The 20,927-nt window shown below is 34.8% G+C and overlaps 1 protein-coding gene across 3 annotated transcripts in view; it reads left to right on the top strand.

The window, feature by feature from the left end:
* The window catches only part of ECHDC1 (ethylmalonyl-CoA decarboxylase 1), a 54,734-nt gene that overhangs the window by 18,679 nt on the left and 15,128 nt on the right, over positions 1-20,927 (top strand). For all 3 annotated transcript variants that reach the window (XM_003255684.3, XM_030809649.1, XM_030809650.1), the window contains 2 exons: positions 8,920-8,972; positions 10,523-10,603. In XM_003255684.3, coding sequence (XP_003255732.1) covers positions 8,920-8,972; positions 10,523-10,603 — 134 coding nt within the window. The remainder of the gene's footprint in view (positions 1-8,919; positions 8,973-10,522; positions 10,604-20,927) is intronic.

Below are 20,927 nucleotides of genomic sequence, written 5' to 3'. Positions count from 1 at the left end.
TATGATAGTTTCTCAGACTTACCTTGTTTTTCATGACCTTGGCAGTTTTGAAGAGTACTGGTTAGATATTCTGTAGAATATCCTTCAAATGGAATTTGTCTGGTGTTTTTCTCATATTAGACTGGGGTTATGGGATTCTGAGAGAAAGACCAGAGGTAAGCTTCCATTTTCATCACATCACATCGAGGGAATATGCTGTCAAGGTGACTTACCACTAATGATGTTAACCTTGGTCACCTGGTGAAGATAGTGTTTGCCTGGTTACTCTATTTTAAATTTACTTTCCATACTCCACTCCTTGGAAGTAAGTCACTAAGTTTAGTCTACACTCAAGGGGGAAGGGAAAATAAATTCCATCTCCTGGAGGGTGGACATATATGTCCATTATTCTTATGTAAGGGGGATTTGGGTCTTCTTCCCCATTTATTCACATACTTATTTATTCAGTTACTTATATCAATATGCACTCATGGATATTTATTTTATATGCGTTATTCATTTTGTTGCTCAAATTGTTCCAGCTTTGGCCATTGGAAGCCCAAAGACCAAAGGCTCAAAGTCCTGTCTTCCTTTGACACTCCCCTATCCTTTTGTTTTTTGAGTACTCCCTTACTTTCTAGTATTATAAGATACTCCAAGTTAATCTTGTATTTTCCCTGCTCCAATTATATAATGGGTGATTTCTTCAAGGAGTCCTGGTTATGGAAAATGGTAGAGGATGGTGTTAGAAACTAAGATCTAGGTGTTAGGTGTTTCTGTTTCTCAGGTACATTGATATAGCACATTCCTGGGTTAGTTGAGCCTACCTGTGACTCTAATAGGATAAAGAAAAGCTCTTAATGCAGAGTGAGAAGTCTTGGGTTTAGACACAGGTCTGCCACTCAACTAAATGAGAAAGTTGCTCAACTTCCTCTTAGCCTTAGCTCCATGGGATATATAAAATCTATCTCACAGGCGTTTTTGAGGATTGAGTTAGCTAATGTATTCCAAAGTGCTTTGTAAACTAGAGGGAACTACTGTAACATTTTAAATAGGTAATATAAATTAGTAATATTGAGATGATAGATCAAATTCAATATCATCACTTTTCCTTTAGCAGTCATATGAAGTCAGTACTTTTGTTATTGTTTGTTTTGCTTTTTAAAGATTAGGGTGCAGTAGTGTGAAGGGCTGAAGAAAATGAAGGACAGGAAGATTAGCAATGAACAAAGGTGGTCATCATTAAAATCAGCAAGAATTTGAATTCCTTTAAGTGGAAGCTCTTTAGCATCTCACGATAAGAAGTTTTACATGAGCTATGTATATAAAGCACCTAGTTCTGGCACATAGTAAAGTTCAAGAAGTAGTAACAACTTTAAAAATATGCTTTTCAATTACCCTGATAGAGTAGAAATACTATCATCTTCCTTTATCAATCCTCCAAGGAACTTGTTTACATGAATTCAGTGCTCCTTCCCCCTCTACCACATCTTCTGGGAAAAAAAAAGAAAAGAAAAGAAAGGAAGGAAATGAAATTAGAAAGGGAAAAAAGTAAGTAATATTTGTTTCCATTTAATTATAGATGTGGGCTATATGTAGGTAATAAAGTTTTCATGATACTCCACAAGTCTCATACCACTGTATGTAGTAAATGATTATTATTCGCATATGTGAGGAAGAATCTTTTGGTTAATCAGAACACTGGCTTTGATAAACTTGGATTTGAAAGCTGGTTTCAATACTTTCTGGCTAAGTGATTGGGCAAGTCACTTAATCTTTCTAAATCTTATTTTCCTAATCTATAAATGAGGAGTATAGTGGATATTTCGCTGAGCTATTGTGAGGATTCAAGATAATATATATAAAGTGCCTACTAGCGCTATATCTGAAAAAGGTAGCTATTATTTTTGTTTTGAAGATCTTGAGATTAATAAACATTATCATTAATGAGATGATGCATAATTTGTAGCACCCCACTAGACTTAAATTTGTGATGTATCTGAACGGTTATAGCACTAAGCTGGAAATTTGAAAAGATGGATTTTTCCCCCCAAGATCTAATAATTAGCTATGTCACCTGCAAGTCATTTGATTATATGGGCTGAGTATCCCTTATCCAAACTGCTTGGAACTAGAAGTATTTCAGATTTTACATTTTTTCAGATTTTGGAATATTTGCATATATATATATATATATATATATATATATATATATATATAATGAGATACCTTGGGAATGGAACCCAACTCTAAACAAAAAATTCACTTATATTTCATATACACCTTAAACACACAGCCTGGAGGTAATTTTATACAGTATTTTCAGTAATTTTGTACGTGAAACAAAGTTTGTGTACATGAGGTCAGGTGTGGAATTTTCCACTTAAAGTATCATGTCAGCACTCAAAAAGTTTTAGATTTTGGAGCGTTTAGATTTCAGATTTTAGATTTTGGAGTGTTTAGATTTCAGATTTTCATAGCTCAACCTATATATATGTATTTTTCATCTCTCAAATGGTTGTATCACTGTTCACCTTAGTTCATGAAAGACACTGTGAAAGACAGAATGATATAGTAGACTGTTGTGGGTTTGATATAAGCTGGTTAGGAAAACATCTCTAAAAAGATGAGTGGTTATTTTACTTTCTTATTTTCTTCTAGTTAGAAAGTTGTTTCTGTCTCTTTAGATCATGTGACCACGATTCTTTTTCTATATATTTAAAGATGGAAGTGGAAACATGCTTATTGTTTTCTATATACATCATTGTGTGTGTATATATATTATATATATATATATATAATATATATACATCATTGGTCTGGCATAAGTCATGCAGGAAAACATGGAGAGAGTTTTTATTCCAGCTTCAAATAAGGAATCACTTAGTAAGGTTTATTCTTTCTAGTACCTACATTCTCCAAATAATCTGCTCTTTTCAATGCCTGAAATAAATCTTGGTTAACAACTGAGGAGTAGTATTACTGCAAGTGTTCGTCACTTGTTGCTGTATACATCTGTCAGTCTCATCAAGGAAATGTGGAATTGTGAATCTGCTTTACAATGAGTATGGCTAGAACTCAGATCAGAATCTTATTTTATTTAAAACATTGATCTCGTTTTATTTTATTGAGACAGAGTCTTGCTCTGTCACCCAGGCTGGAGTGCAGTGGCAGCGATCTCGGCTCACTGCAACCTCCGCCTCCCGGGTTCAAGTGATTCTCCTGCCTCAGCCTCCTAAGTAGCTGGGATTACAGGCATGGACCACCATGCCCAGCTAATTTTTGTATTTTTAGTACAGACAGGGTTTCACCATGTTGGACAGGCTGGTCTCAAACTCCTGACCTCAAATGATCTGCCCTCCTCGGCTTCCCAAAGTGCCAGGATTACAGGCATGAACCACCAGGCCTAGCTACTTTTTTGTTCGTTTATTTTGAGATGGAGTCTGGTTCTGTCGCCCAAGCTGGAGTACAGTGGTGTGATCTTGGCTCTCTGCAACCTCCACCTCCTGGGTTCAAGCAGTTTTCCTGCCTCAGCCTCCCAAGTAGCTGGGATTACAGACACCCGCCACCACACCTGGCTAATTTTTGTATTTTTAGTAGAGATGGGGTTTCACCATTTTGGCCAGGCTGGTCTCGAACTCCTGACCTCAGGTAATCTACCTGCCTCAGCCTCCCAAAGTGCTAGGATTACAGGCGTGAGCCACTGCACCTGGCCCGACGTCCGGCTATTTAAAGCATTTTATAGGGTAGATGAATTCTTTATTATCCTTTTATGAAATCTCTGAAGTCATAGTATAAGAAATATATAGCATAAAAGTAAGCACTTTGAATATTTATGGATAATTTTAAGAATTGTAACAATACATATAAAGTATGGGGTGTGTTTATCACATTATTATTTTAAAATTAACAAGAACTAGAAATAGTTTATGTAAAGTTCCTGATATTTCCATGTTTCCTATAAACTATATTCCTATATACTTGAGAAGGAACTATAAATCTGTGTAAAGCTGAAATTTAAAATGGCCTCAGGACTTTTGAGGCTTATACATGTATTATATATGAGTTACAGCTGCAACATATAAATGCATCTACCCCTCATGGCTGAAACATTCTGAAACTTATCATGGCTTTAAGTTGTAAACAGTTTGTCTGTCAGTGAGGCTCTTCTTTATCCAAATACTTACTCTTTGTTGTTACAGATGCATCACTAGCATCTACTTATTTGGTGAATTTGCTTTCTGAGGATGATGAGATAACTGAAATATATGACAATTTTAGCAATTAGATTATATTCCCTTCTAATAATAATAAAATGCTTGGAAGTGATTAAGTGACTTTTTTATCATAAAAATATAATAATTTTGATGTTTTTACTACTGTATTTATTCAGTTTTAAAAAGCTTTTTGTTAATGTAAATTACAAAATACAGGTAAAAGCAGAGACTAGTACAGTGAAACCCTCATGTACCCATAAGAGCATCAACCCTATCAATATTTTATTATATTTGTTATCTATTATTCCACTTTTTTTTTCTTTTAAGTGTAACTGATCCCATAAGAAGTTGATCACGTCTTGGTATGCTTTGGTTATTGTGCAGGAAAAGAGCTCCAACTGTCCTTCTTAGGTAGTTAATTCTTGGTTCAGATGGTAGAGGCCAAGAGATCTACTAGGATAACACAAAGATTAACCCTGCTGAAAAGTTATATATGGGAAAGACAAAGGAATAAAATAGAAAAAAATATATTTAAATATTAAGACTTGGATTTGATGCCACAGATGTCCTGTAGGCTATAAGAAGTTTCTTTTCAGAGGGAATAAGTAATCAAAGTGCAGTTACAAGCTTCAGAATATGGAGAAATAAAAACCTGCTTAGTCTGCAATGGATGGGTATAATGCTTCAAGGAAAAGTCTGGCATTTAGAAACCTTTCTGTTCTTAATCTACCTTGAATGTTATATCCTCCTTTGTCCCTTAATTTTCCTTGTTACTTTTCTCCCAATCTATTGCTCCTTAGATCTCTGTTGCTTATATTTCTACAGTGACCCCAAAGTTCTTGTCTAACTTCCTTGTGTTTTCTACTACTATTGTACCATACCCTGATTAATTTACAGACAAGCGGCCAAGCACGGTAGCTCACACCTGTAATCCCAGCACTTTGAGAGGCCAAGGTGGGCAGATCACCTGAGTCAGGAGTTCAAGACCAGCCTGGCCAACATGGTGAAACCCGTTTCTACTAAAAATACGAAAATTACTTGGCCATGGTGGCAGGTGCCAGTAATCCCAGCTACTCAGAAGGCTGAGGCAGGAGAATCACTTGAACCCAGGAGGTGGAGGTTGCAGTGAGCCAAGATCACACCACTGCACTTCAGCCTGGGTGACAGAGCAATACTCTAGCAAAAAAAAAAAACTATTTTAATTTTCTCTAAGCCCTTCCATGTATTTTGAGGAAATTAATAAATCCATACAACAAGCACTTAAGAAAGAGGCTTATTTTTGTTTCTAAATAAGATACTTCTACGGGCTGGGCATTTTTCCACTCTAAACATGGCTTAGAGTACATATGATGTTAATCATTCCTTTTGGCATTTTGGTTGAGCATTGTTCTTCTTATCCTTGTTTTACGAGAAGGAGCTAGAGGAGTTGGGTTGGATCTCAGGTATCATCCAGATAGCATGAAAATATCACTGTCTGCAGCAACTTTGAAAACCTTGTTTTAGTACTTCTCAGCTTCCAGCTTTTATACATTAGAGCAGGTCTAGCTTTTTACTGGTTCCTCACCCACAGCTTACTCTATCACAGATATCTCTTACTGGCTTATTTGCTTTCTTCAACCCAGTGAGAGGACAGAGCATTTAACCATTGTGGGCTTAATAACTTTGGGGGACAAATTTAATGAAATCTTTCTCATCTCTAGGGCATGTTGGCCAATACTGCTTAAACTTCTGTTTTATGATACACTTAAACCAAAACATACTCATTATCTATTGCCAGTATTGTTAGTAATATTAATAATAATGATAGATAACTTTTATTCTCTTACTGTATGTCAGACACTGTTCTAACCTCATTTTATGCCATAACTTAATCATTACTAGCTCCCTTAATAAAAAAGGTACTACTATTAGCACAATTTGCAGATAAGAGACTGTAGGACAGAGAGGTTAAGCAGCTTGGGCAAAGTAAAACTAATTAGAAAGTGCTAGAGCCCAGATTCAAACGTAGGCAGATTGGCTTTAGAAACTGTGCTCCTAACCGTTTACTTCATACCACTTCTAATAGACATTTTTAGTGTGCCTTTTGTCTTTTGAATGAAAATTATAATAGTACACAGGCTAATAACTTGCTTCACCTTTATTTCTACCAATTCTAGATACTTCATTGGAATTTTAAGTAATGTAAATGTAGCAAGAGCAAATATACATATTAAAATTACTTGATATAGGTAATAGAACAGGTTTTATTGGAAAGGTTTTTAGCAGAGAATAAACCAGTTTACTTTGAAAGCTTTTTAGCTCCTTGTGCCTGTGTTAATTTTCTCATCACTTTGTGAGATACACTGATCTTCCTGATAACAGCTTTGGATTAGGAAATTCCTTCCCCATTGGCTTTTACTTTTTCTTGACTGCATTTGTTTTATAAATCAACATAGTTCTCCATCTAAAATTCATCTAATTTTTTTAAGTTCAACAAACACTATGTGCAAAACATTTTACTAGCGTCTGAGGAGGGAGAAGGCATACTATCACCATCAAGGGGCTTACTCTAGACCTAGCAAATGCCACCTTCCCTTTTCCTCTCTAAAGCCTGTCTAACTACCCCCATCCCAATTAAAATGAATAATTTCTTCTTTGACACTCTTCTCAGTTTGTTCAAGCACTTTGTATAATACTTGTACTTTGATAGTTGTATTTCTGTATCTCTGGCAAAATTATCGAGAACTTTTTATGTTCTCTAGTCCCCATCTTGTAGAGATGATGTGTCTGATAATGCATCTAAACACATATTCATACAATGCAATTTATAAGTACTATAATTAAGGCATAAAAATAAAAATACTGTGGAAACACAAAAGAGAAAATTGTTATTGTGAGATTTAGAAAATCTTGATGGAAAAATACTATATGATCTGGGCATTCCTTGAAATAGGTAGAGAGAAGGACAGCCTATTACAACTAGTAGGAATGATAAAAGCAAAGACACAGGAGCCACAATAAGTGTAAGGTGTTAGAGGGATGGCAAATAGTTTGTGTGGTGAAATTAGGATGCTTGGATGAAGGGTATGGTAATCAATAAAGTTGATAAGATAGTTTGGGATCAGGTGGTCTTGCCAAGAAATTTAGGTTTTATTCTATAAGACATCATCATCCTACAGGAAGATTTATCAGGTAGCAGGATGGAAGATTATATTTAAGAGGAAAAAGAAATTAAATACAGAAATCAGTTAGGAAGCAAAGCTGTTGTCTCCAGCCATACCACCCTGAATGCACCCAATCTTGCTGATCTCGGAAGTTAATCAGTATTGGGTCTGATTAGTCGTTGGGTGGCAGAAAGCAAAGCTGTCTTACTGTACTAATCAAGGCTTGAGTAACACAGGTATGAACTAATGCAGCAGCAGCAAAAATATAAAAGAAGGGATTGATATTTGAAATATTTCTAAAGAAGATCCGAGGGGAAGTACTTGGTAACTAACTGAGTGTAGAAGAATTGTGAAATGGGAAAGTCAAACGTAGTACCAAAAATCTGAGCCTTATTGACCGCTAGCTCAGAACTCTTACACTAACTTTTTCCACTAACACAGAACTCTTATGCAATCTTTTATAGAGTTTCTAGGTATATTTTCATCTTTCTAAACATCCTTTAAGTTAAATAGTGCAGTTTTTTTTAAATTTCTCATTTCTTATGAATGAGGAAACTGAATTACATAGTCATGACTTGCTCAATTTCATGTTGTTATTGAGTGGCAGCACTAGGATTCAAACTCAGTTCTTTTACTTTCAGTTGGTTTTGCCGTGCTGAGTTTGAGGTGCTATCAGAATGTGAAAATGTCTAGTAGATTTTAGCACTTTATTTGGAAGTAGATGAGACTTCCAAAAAAAAAAAAGAAATTATAAATAAAGAAGAGAGAAAATCATGGATTGGATTTTTGAAACTGCATGGATTTAGGGGATTAGCTGGATAAGAAGAGCCAAGGAAGAAGACTGGAAAAGAACAAACAAAGAAATAAGAGAACCCAGAGTGTAAAATGTTGCTAGAAAGTGAGAGCAAATATGAGAATGAAGAAACTGATTAAAGAAAGGTACTACATGTTATGGAGAGAGAAAAGATGAATAAGGAAAAGTCATTTAATTTGACAAGTAGGAGATTATTAAAAGCTTTTGAGGAGAGATTTTGGGATAAGGCAGAGGGCCAGATTACACTGGATTGAAGAAAGTATGTGAGCTAAAAAAAAGACAAGGCAATGAGTTTGGACTACTCTTAGGAAATTTGTTTATGAAAATTATAAGTTGTGGCAATACCAAGATAAAGCCTTAGAAATATTTTTTTAAACATCAAAGCTTAAGATAACTTTTCCCTTCTTTCCCTTCTTCTTTTATATGTTTATCATCTTAAGGATAACAGATGGGTATATCTTATGCCTTTCCCCTGTCATTACCCTGAGTAGAACTCCATAGTGATCTAGGGTATGTGATCTGTCTCTTATCCCTACATCTTTGTTAATACCTCATGCAAAGCTAAGCTCAAGGAGCCCTAGGATATCAACAGAGTCAAATACAGCATTATTTGCATTTCAGACAACATCAAAGAGTTTTAAATGAAAACGTCATTGTTTAAAAAAGACATATTTTTGGCTTCATTACTTTCTAAAAACTTAATTAAAAAATTTAATGTAATATATTTGTATTATACCTTTGTGTTTCTGCTTATTTTTATTTAAAGGATGGAATGGCCGTATGCATGTTCATGCAAAACACCTTAACAAGATTTATGAGGTAATGCATCCTTCTTTTTCAAATATGATTTCTAAAAGACCAAAAATAGCTTTTTACTATTCCATTATTTGTACTAGTTAAGAAATAATAGCTAATTTTCAAATTACATCTATTCTAATGATGTACTATTTTTTTGTGCCATAGAGGATAATCATTTAATTACATGTTAATGAAGTATATACATATGTATTTCAAAAATAAGAGAAATGAAAGATAAGAAGAATTTAAGACATATCCCCTAAAGAGCTTATATAACTAGCTATATTTAGGAATAGATACTGGGAAAGTTAAATACTGGTATTAGAGCAGAATAATGAAGACACTGATCAAGACATGACACATAAAGGTTACCTAATATTCCAAATTAGTAGAATGTGTAGTGAAGTGGTCTGTATCCAGAGGAGATGAGAAAAAGAACTATGGATTGGAAAGTTTTTACAGCTTTCTGAGGAATATGAATTGACTTTGCACGTAGATAAAGAAGCAAAGAGGAAAAATTCTTCTTGGCCTATCAAGATATGTTTGAGGTTACAAACTGTGACATGTTTTGGCTGATTAGCTTTCTGCTTTCAAATTCCAAATGTAGACAAAATTATGAAAAGTAAGGAAATTCTTATTTAAGCAAGGTCATTAATTGGACACTACTTTATTTTTGGTACTCATTGTATCTGAGAGTCTAGAGAGAGTAATAGAATCATAACATTACTATTCTAAAATAGTATCTTCATTGTTTAACCCCTATTCACCTCCTTTTCCTATTGCATTTGACTTTTTCTTGGATAAATCTGAAGTTATTATTTTTTTAAATAATCCTTTCTACATGGGAGCAGTGTATATTAGGAAATTTTCAATTATTTTAGACCTGCACCTTTGCATTGTAGGTTAGAACCTACAAAAATTCCATACTTGCAAAACATTTTAGATTTACCTTGTATTCACACACCCCTGCAAAGTGGGTCTTTGCAAACAGGAAAGGTAAAAGATTTATTTTTACTGCAAAATCATGCCTTTATATAGGATTAGTCTGTGGATTATTTCAGGCAACAGTGAGTAGATTTTTGAAGGAACCTTCGTAACACAGTTTTGGAGCTCTATCTTCTGTAACACATTTCCAACCTTTGGATATAGCCTTGATTTTCCAACTTTTAACCTGATACCAATAAAAATGGACAAAGATAATATCACATGGAATTATTCTGAAGAGCCAGCTGCTGAGAAGTTCCAGGAGCTGTAAATTAGACAAAAGCATCCATTTATTTGGGAGTAAGTTACAATATGGCTATAGCTTAAAAATATATAATGATTCAGGGAGGTATTTTGATGAACTTATGTGGCATTTATTGTGAACTATTGTATGTTTAGTATTACAGTGTTTTTCTTCTCATGATGTAAAGGTTCAAGCTTCTGCTATCCTTTGATGTGTGTTTGTTTTTATGAAGACGGTGCAATAATTTAGTTTCCACTGCATTTTAAGATTTTTTAAAAAATAACATTTGTGAATGAATATTGAAATTAAAAATAGTAACATCAGTTTTTTCTTCAATATACAGACTTCCTTTAATAAGTGTTGCGCTGGTTCAAGGTTGGGCATTGGGTGGAGGAGCAGAATTTACTACAGCATGTGATTTCAGGTAGGATGAAAATTTCATTAATTTCTTGCACAAATATAATTAACTTGCTCAAATTCATTTTTGCCTAAATATCAATATATATTCTTAAATAGGAGAAACCTATTTTCTTTTCTGAATGTTTTCTTTTTGTCAGTCATTAAAGTAGATAATTTTAATCTAATAAAATTTCATGATCATTACTATGCATTTTCAAAAAATTAACAAAACACATGGTTTTGAGATTGTGAATAGAACAAATCCATATTAGCAAAATTCCTGGAAGGAAAGCTAAGGAAATATATGAAACTTTAAAATCCAAAAGAATTATACAAACAAAGGTAAGCAATATTAAAAAAGAAAAATAGAATACGGAAAGAGAGACTGCTGTAGCTGTCTTCTCACCAATAAAAAGAGATTTTCTGAGATCCCTTTGTCTTCTTTTTGCTGTGATTTATAGCAACTTTGTGGGACTTTCGGGAAGGTTAGGGAATAAAGATAGAGAAAGTTCTTTGGGACCAATAGCTCTTCAGTCCCAATAATTATTCTCAGTATTTGATAGCTATATTATATAGAAATGACATTTTGTAAAATCTAATATTTAGACATGGTTTAAACTGCTTTCTCAGTACCATTCCCAAGGCCTACTAACACAGCTAGCTATAAGGAGACCAATACAATGCTCTGTAAGTTATCTGTACAGGCTCACATACTGGAGCCTCTTTATAATGCAAAAGGTAGTATATATAGCACAATTAGAGGTAAAATGGCAAAACAGTAAAGAGCCTGAGCACTGACATCCGGTAGACCTAGGCTGAATCCCAGTTTGACACTTTTATCTATTTGACTTTGAGCAAGTATTTTACCTCTCTTCATCTCAGTTTCTTTATCTATAAGATGGAAGTATCTCCCTTAAATATTTATAAATAGATTTAAATAAGATAGTGAAAATACAGGTTTTGGCATAATGTTTAACCTAAAGTTTACATCAATATTCACATAATATTGTGGCTTAGAGTTTTAAGATTACTTTATACAACTGTCTCTTGCCAATGCCAATATGATGACATTCTGGCATACTTTGAAACTCATTGTCTTTTCATTTGGGATGTTTTTCAGTCTTTGGGCTAACCCTGGCCTTACCATTTTAAAAAAAATTCATTATATGCTTGACCCTAGCTAAGAAAAATATTGGAGTATACATTAAGAGGAGACTTCTAGTAAACTTTTTGTCTCAGTTTTGGACACTGAAGAGAGAATCATTCTGTGCTGGCATGTAGTGCTCTACATGTTTCAAAACATCATGTTGTACATTTAAAAACTTTTAGGCCTGGCGTGGTGGCTCATGCCTGTTATCCCAGCATTTTGGGAGGCTGAAACAGGCGGATCACCTGAGGTCAGGAGTTCGAGACCAGCCTGGTCAAAATGGTGAAACCCTATCTTTACTAAAAATACAACAATTAGCCAGGTGTGGTGGCACATGCCTATAGTCCTACAACTTGGGAGGCTGAGGCGGAAGGATTGCTTGAACCTGGGAGGTGGAGGTTACAGTGAGCCAAGATCACACCATTGCACTCCAGCCTGGGCAACAGAGTGAGACTCTGTCTCAAAAAAAATAAAAAATTAAATTTGTTGAGCTACAAATTATATACAATAAAATGAATCCATTTTAATTGTATGGTGTAAATGGATTTTGATGAATATATACACCCATGTAACCACCTCCACAATCAAGATTGAGAACATTTTTATCACCCCATCTATATGTTTTGTATACCTCTTCCCAGTCAGTTCCCACCTCTATTTCAAGGTAAACACTGATCACTTTCTCACTTTAAAGTAGATTTTTAAAAAAGAATTTTACATAAATACATTTTTACACAAATATATAGAGTATGTACTTTTTAATGTCTGCTTTCTTTAATTCAGTGTAATTATTTTGAGAGTCATCCATGTTGTACCATGTGTCAATACTTTGTTCCTTTTAATGTTGAAAAGTATTTTATTGCGTGGATATTCAAGTTTGTTTCTGAGATTTATCTGTGTTTTTGCATTTTTCAGTGGTTTGTTCATCTTATTGCTCAGTGGTATTGCTTTCTATGCCTATATAGCACAGTAAGTGTCAGACATTAATGGGCACATGAGCTATTTCTAGTTTTGGCCTATTATAAATAAAGCTGTTGTGAACATTCATGTATAAGTATTTGTGTGGGCATATGTTGTCATATCTTTTGGGTGAAAATCTAAGAGTGGAATTGCTGGGGTGATATGGTAAGTGTATGTTTAACTTAAGCAGCAAATATATTGATTTCTTAAATTTTCTAGGTGGGCTGTATAATTTTTATTCTCATGAGCAATGGAAGAAAGTTCCAGCTGCACCACATGAGTACCAGCATGTGGTACTGTCAAGCTGTTTAGATTTAGCCATTTGATGGGTGGGAACCATTGTGAGAGCTCATTGTGATTTCAGATTTGAATTTCCACAGTGACTGGTGTTGAGGATCTTGTGTTGATTGGCCATTAGATATATCTTCTTCTTTGTTGTTTCAAGTCCTTTGACTCTTTAAAGAAGTTGATTTGTCTTATTATTATTGAACTGTAGGAGTTTTTTATATATTCTGTATAAAATTCCTTGGGATAGCAATAATTATAGTAGCAGAGGTGAAGTATGCTCGTGTGTCTATGTCTATCTCTACTGTAATACTAAATACTATTATTCACAGCCTTAGGAGAAAGAATACTTTCTCCCAGCCTGTGAGTTGTTTTTTTATTAGTAGTATCTTTGGAAGAGCAGAAATTTGAATTTTTAAAATGTTTTCAACTTCTCATTTGCACTAACTATACACTTATGAAAAACTTGACGAAATCATACATATAACTCCCATATACCTTTCAATCAGTTTCTCCAAATGTTAGTATCATATAGAGCCACAGTGCAATTACACAACTAGGAAATTAACATTGATACAATACTTGTAATTAATCTACAGACCTCATTCAGTTTTTTTCATTTATCATACTAATGTTTTTTTTTTTTTTTTCTGGTCCAGGATTCAGTCAAGATCTGTTTTTTTCTGATATAAATATAGCCATCTCAGTTTTCTTTCTTTCTTTCTTTCTTTTTTTTTCTTGAGACGGAGCCTCTGTCGCCCAGGCTGGAGTGCAATGGCACGATCTCAGCTCACTGCAACCTCCACCTCCCGGGTTCAAGCAATCCTCCTGCCTCAGCCTCTTAGTAGCTGCGATTACAGGCGCCTGCCACCATGTCTGGTTAATTTTTGTACTTTTAGTAGAGACGGGGTTTCACCATGTTGGCCAGGTTGGTCTCAAACTCCTGACCTCATGATCCAGGGCCTGCCCCTGCCTCCCAAAGTGCTGGGATTACAGGCATGAGCCACCACGCCTGGCCCCCAGTTTTCTTATGGTTAACATTTCTGTGGTGTATCTTTTTCTGTTCTTTCATTTTTAACTTGGCTGCCTTGTTCAAAGTAGATTCTAGTAGACAACATATACTACGGTTTTGCTTTTTTATTCAGAATTGCAATTTCTGCTTTTTAATTGGAGTGTTTGTTCCATATACATAGTCAGTGTTGTATGGATATAATTGGGTTTAAATCTGCCATCTTGGTACAGGCATAACTGAGAGATATCACAGGTTTGGTTTCCTCCAGACCACCCCTATAAAGTTAATATCACAATAAAGCGAGTCACATGAATTTTTTTGTTTCCCAGTGCATATAAAAGTTATGTGTACACTATACTGTAGTCTGTTAAGTATGCAATAGCATTATGTTTGAAAAAGCAATGCATCTATCTTAATTAAAAGGTAATTTGTTGCTGAGAAATGCTACCAATCATCTGAGCCTTCACCGAGATGTAATCTGGTGGGGAATCTTGCCTCAATTTTGATGGCTGCTAACTGATCAGAGTGATGCTTCCTGATGATTGAGGTGGATGTGATAATTTCTTAAACTAAGACAACAGTGAAGTTTGTTAACTGATTGACTGTTTCACCAAAGATTTCCGTGTAGCATGCAGTGCTGTTTGATAGCATTTTACCCATAGTAGAACTTCTTTCTGCCATTGATTTATCAAATATAAATTTATGTAATATTCTAAATCCTTTGTTGTCATTTCAACAGTGTTCACAGCATCTTCACCAAAATTAAATTCCATCTTAAGAAACCACATATTTTGTTCATCCATAAGAAGCCACTCCTCATCTAGTCAGGTTTTATCATGAGATTGTAGCAATTTGGTTACATCTTCAGGCTCTACTTCTAATTCCAGTTGTCTTGCTACTTCAATCACATCTGCAGTTACTTCCTCCACTGAAGTCTTGAACTCCTTAAGTCTTCATAAGGGTTCAAAGCCAACCATGAGAGTTGAAAACAACTTTTTTTTTTTAATTTTTAACTTTCATGAATACATAGTAGATGTATATATTTATGGGGTACATGAGATGTTTTGCTACAGGCATGCAATATGTAATAATCACATTATGGAAAATGGGGTTTCCATCCCCTCAAGGCATTTACCCTTTGTGTTATAAATAATCCAATTATACCCTTTTAGTTATTTTTAAATGTATAATTATTATTATATTATTGACTATAGTCACCCTGTTCTGTCAAATAGACCTTATTCATTCTTTCTATTTTTTTTGTACCCATTAACCATCCCCATCTCCCTGCCACCTCCCCACTTTCCCAGACTCTGGTAATTATCTTTTTACTCTCTAGCTCCATGAATTCAGTTGTTGGTATGGTTTGGCTCTGTGTCACCACCCAAATCTCATGTTAAATTGTAATCCTCAATTTTGGAGGAGGGGTCTGGTGGGAGGTGATTGAATCATGGGGTCAGACTTCCCCCTTGCTGTTCTCATGATAAGTGAGTAAGTTCTCACAAGATCTGGTGATTTAAAAGTGTGTAGCACTTCTTTCGTTCTTTCTCTCCTGCTCTGTCATGTGAAGATATGCCTGCTTCCGCTTCGCCTTCTGCCATGATTGTAAGTTTCTGGAGGCCTCCCCAGCCATGCTTCCCATACAATCTGTGGAACTATGAGTCAATTAAACCTCTTTTCTTCATAAATTACCCAGTGTCAAGTAGTTCTTAATAGCAATGTGAGAAAGGGCTTGTGGAATATTGCTCAAGAAATTTTTGCCAAGTACAGTGACCCTAAGATTTTCCCCAGTGTTTTCTGGTAGTGGTTCCAGAGTTGGAGGTCTTAAATTTGTCTTTAATCTATTTTTTCCTGTGTGTGTGTGTGTGCGTGTGTGTGTGTGTGTGTGTGTGTTGTTGTTGTTTTCTGTTGTTGTTTTTTGTCTTTATTTTGATTTGATTTTTGTATGTGGTGATAGATAGGGGTCTAATTTCATTCTTCTGCATATAAATATCCAGTTTTCCCAGCATCATTTATTGAAGAGACTGTGTTTTCTCCAGTGTATGTTCTTCGTACCTTTGTTGAAAATGAGTTGCCTGTATATGTGTAGATTTGTTTCTGGGTTCTCTATTCTGTTTCATTGGTTGTCTGTTTTTATGCTATTTTGGTTTTTGTAGCTCTGCGGTGTAATTTGAAGTCAGGTAATGTGATTCCTCCAGGGCTGTTCTTTGTGCTGAGGATAGTTTTGGCTGTTCTGTGTTTTTTGTGGTTCCACATAAATTTTAGGATCTTTTTTTCGATTTATGTGAAGAACGTCATTGGTATTTTGACGGGAATTACACTGAATATCTAGATTGCTTTGGGTAGAATGGACATTTTAACAGTGTTGATTCTTCCAATCCATGAACTTGGAATATCTTCTCATTTTTAATGTCCACTTCAATTTCTTTCACTGGTGTTTTATAGTTTTCATTATAGACATGTTTCACTTCCTTGGTTAATTCCTAGGTATTTAATTTTATGTGTGGCTATTGTAAATGGGATTACTGTTTTGATTTCTTTTTCAAATTGTTCACTCTTTACATATAGAAAAGCTACTGATTTTTGTATGTTGATTTTTTATTTTGCAACTTTAGGCTTTTTCCAGACATAGATTGTATAATGTACAAACAAGGATAATTTGATTTCTTCCTTTCCAATTTGGATGCCCTTTATATCTTTTTCTTGTCTGATTGCTCTAGCTAGGACTTCCAGTACTATGTTGAATAACAGTTGTGAACGTAGGCATCCTTGTTGTGTTGTAGATCTTAGAGAGAAGGCTTTTACCTTTTCCCCATTCAGTATGATACTAACTGAAGGTCTGTCATATATGGCCTTTATTATGTTGATGTATGTTCCTTCTATACCTAGTTTCTTAGTAGTTTTTTATCATGAAGGGATATTGAATTTTATCAAATGCTTTTTCAGCATGAATCCAAATTATTATATAGCTTTTGTCCTTCATTCTGTTGGTATGGTGTTTAACACTGTCTGATTTGTGTATGTTGAACCATCCTTGCATCCCAGAGATAAATTTCACTTGGTCATGTTAAATGATCTTTTTAATATATTGTTGAATTCAGTTTGCTAGTATTTTGTTGATGATTTTCGCACCAATATTCATTGGAGATATTGGCCTGTAGTTTCCTTTTTTTGATGTGTCTTTATCTGGTTTGGTATCAGGGTAATACTTGCCTCAGAGAATGAGTTCGGAAGTATCCCCTCCTCTATTTTTCAGAATATTGGAATAGTTTGAGTAGGATTGCGATTAGTTCTTCTTTAAATGTTTGGCAGAATTTAGCAATGAAACCATTGCATCCTGGGCTTTTCTTTACTGGGAGACTTTTTATTACATATTCAATCTCCTTACTAGTTATTGGTCTGTTCAGGTTTTGAATTTCTTCCTACTCAATCTTGGTAGGTTGTATGTATTTAGGAATTTGTCCATTTCTTCTAGATTTCCCAATTTATTGACATGTAGTTGCTCATTGTAGCCACTAATAATCCTTGAATTTCTGCAGTGTCAGTTGTAATGTCTCCTTTTTCATGTCTGATTTTATTTATTTGGAATTTCTCTTTTTTTTTTCTTTGTTAGTCTGGCTAAAGATTTGTCAATTTTGTTTAACTTTTCAAAAAAACCAACTTTTTGTTTCATTGCTCTTTTGTATTATTTTCTTTTCTTTCTTTCTTTTTTTTTTTTTTTTTTTTTTTTTTGTTTTTGAGACAGAGTCTCACTCTGTCACCCAGGCTGGAGTGCAGTGATGTAATCTCAGCTCACTGCAGCCTCCACCTCCTAGGTTCAAGTGATTCTCCTGCCTCAGCCTCCTGAGTAGCTGGGATTACAGGTGCATGCCACCATGCCCAGCTAATTTTTGTATTTTTAGTAGAGATGGGCTTTCACCATGTTGGTCAGGCTGGTCTCAAACTTGTGACCTCGTGATCTGCCTGCCTTGGTCTCCCAAAGTGTTGGGATTACAGGCGTGAGCCACCATGCCCAGTCAATATTTTTTTAATTTAGATTTCATTTATTTCTGCTCTGATCTTTAGTATTTCTTTTCTTCTACTAATTTTGGGTTTGGCTTGCTCTTTTCTAGTTCTTTAAGATGCATTATTAGGTTATTTGAAATTTTTCTTGTTTTTTGATGTAGGCACTTATAGCTATAAACTCCCTGTTAGTACTGCTTTTGCTGTATCCCATAGGTTTTGGTATGTTGTACTTCATTATCATCTGTTCTAAGAGAATTTTCAGTTTCCTTCTTAATTTTTTAATTGACCCATTGGCCATTCAGGAGCATATTGTCTAATTTCCATGTATTTGTATAGTTTCCAAAATTCCTCATTATTGATTTGTAGTTTTCATTGTGATCACAGAAGATGTTTATTATTTTAATTTTTTGAATGTTTTAAGATTTGTTTTTTGACCAAACATACAGTCTACTTTTAAGAATGATCCATGTGCTGAGGAAAAGAATGTGTATTCTCCAGCTCTTGGATGAAATATTGCATAAATATCTATTAGGTACATTTGTTTCTATAGTGCAGATTAAGTCTGATGTTTCTTTGTTGATTTTTTGTCTCTAAGATCTGTCCAGTGCTGTGTTAGTCCATTCTTGCATTGCTATAAAGAACTACCTGAGACTGGGTAATTTATAAAGAAGAGAGGTTTAATTGGCTCACAGTCCCACAGGCTGTACAGGAAGGATGGCTGGGGAATCCTCAGGAAACGTACAATCATGGCAGAAGATGAAAGGGAAGCAGGTACGTCCTACATGGCTGGAGCAGGAGAAAGAGAGAAAAGGGGGAGGGTACTACACACTTTCAAACAAGATCTCATGAGAACTCATTCACTATCACAAGAACACCAAGGGGGAAGGCTGCCCCCATGATCCAATCACCTCCTCCTACAACATTAGGGATTACAATTCTACATGAGATTTGGGTGAGGACACAAATCCAAACCATATCAAATGCTGAACGTGGGGTGTTGAAATCTCTAGCTATTATTGTATTGAGGCCTATCTCTCACTTTAGCTCTAATGTTTCCTGTATATATCTGGGTGCTCCAGTGATGGGTGGCATAAAAATTGTCATATCCTCTTGCTTAATTGACCCATTTATCATTATATAGTGACTTTCTTCATCTCTTCTTACACTTTTTGTCTTGAAATCTATTTTGTCTGAAATAAATATAGATACTCATGTTTTCTTTTTGTTTTCACTGGCATGGAATATCTTTTGTCAGTCTTTGTGTGTCTTTATAGGTGAAATGTGTTTCTGGTACGCAACAGATGATTTGGTCTTTTTTTTTTTTTAATCCATCAACCAGTCTGTGTCTTTTGATTGGAGAGTTTAGTCCATGTACATTCAGTATTATTATTGGTAGGTAAGGACTTACTCCTGCCATTTTATTTGTTTTTTGGATTCTTTTGTGGTCTTCTCTTTCTTTTCTTCTTCCTTTTTGTGATGATGATGTTCTCAGTGATTTGATTTAGCTTCTTGCTTTTAATTGTTTTGTGTATCTTTTACGTTTTTTGGCTTGCAAATACTGCATCTTATTAGGCTTGCAAATACTATCTTATCACCCATTATTTTAAGCTGATAACAACTGAACATTGTTTGGATAAACAAACAAACATGCAAAAAGAAAATAATAAAAACTTTATGCCTTAACTTTATCCTCTGGCTTTTTAATTTTTTGTTGTATACTATCTATGTCATGAAAAGTTGTAGTTATTATTTTTGATTGGTTCATCATTTGGTCTTTCTACTTCAGATAAGACACAGTTACAGTGTTTTAATATCCTGTGTTTTTCTGTATGCTTAGTATCATCAGTGAGTTTTTTACCTTCAGATGATTTCTTATTGCTCATTGACATCGTTTTCTTTCTGATTAGAGTGCTCCCTTTAAATTTCTTATAGGACAGGTCTGGTGTTGATGAAATCCCTCAGCTTTTGTTTGTCTGGAAGTCTTTATTTCTCTTTCATGTTTGAAGGTATTTTTGCAGAATATACTATTCTAGCATAAAAGAATTTTTCCCTCAACACTTGCAATATGTCATACCATTCTCTCCTGGCCTGTAAGGTTTTCACTGAAAAGTCTTCTCCTAGACATATTGGAGCTTAATTATGTGTTGTTTCTTTTCTCTTGCTGCTTTTAGGATCCTTTATTACAGACCGTGTTTTTATCCTTGACCTTTGGAAGTTTATTAAATGCTTTGAGGTACTTTTGTTTGGGTTCAATCTGCTTTGCTGCTCTATAACCTTCTTGTACTTGGATATTGATATCTATCTCTAGGTTTTGGGAGCTCTTTGTTATTATTCCTTTGAATAAACTTTCTAACCCTGTCTCTTGCTCTACCTCTTCTTTAAGGCCAATAACTCTTAGATTTGCCCTTTTGAGACTATTTTCTGTATCCTGTAGGGATGCTTTTTTTATCTTTTTTCTTTTGTCTTCTCTGACTATATTTTCAAATAGCCTGTCTTCAAGCTCACTAATTCTTTCTTCTGCCAGATCAGTTCTGCCATAAAAAGACTCTGATGCATTCTTCAATAGTATGCCAGTTGCATTTTTCAGCTCTAGAATTTCTGCTTGGTTCTTTTTATTTCAATCTTGTTCTTAAATTTATCTGATAGGATTCTGAATTCCTTCTCTGTGTTATCTTGAATTTCTCTGAGTTTTCTCAAAACAGCTACTTTGAATTCTCTGTCTGAAAAGTCACATATCTCTTTTTCCAGTATTGGTCTGTGGTGCCTGGTTTAGTTCATTTGGTGGGCACATGTTTTCCTAGGCAGCCTTGGTACTTGTAGATATTCTTTGGTATCTGAGCATTGAAGAATTAGGTATCTATTATAATCTTCACAGTCTGAGCTTGTTCATAGTGGTCCTTCTTGGGAAGGCTTTCTAGATATTCAGAAGGACGTAGGTGT

Source organism: Nomascus leucogenys, chromosome 3 (genome assembly GCF_006542625.1).
Source record: "Nomascus leucogenys isolate Asia chromosome 3, Asia_NLE_v1, whole genome shotgun sequence".
NCBI lineage: Eukaryota > Metazoa > Chordata > Mammalia > Primates > Hylobatidae > Nomascus > Nomascus leucogenys.
This window is presented reverse-complemented; position numbering and strand designations above follow the sequence as displayed.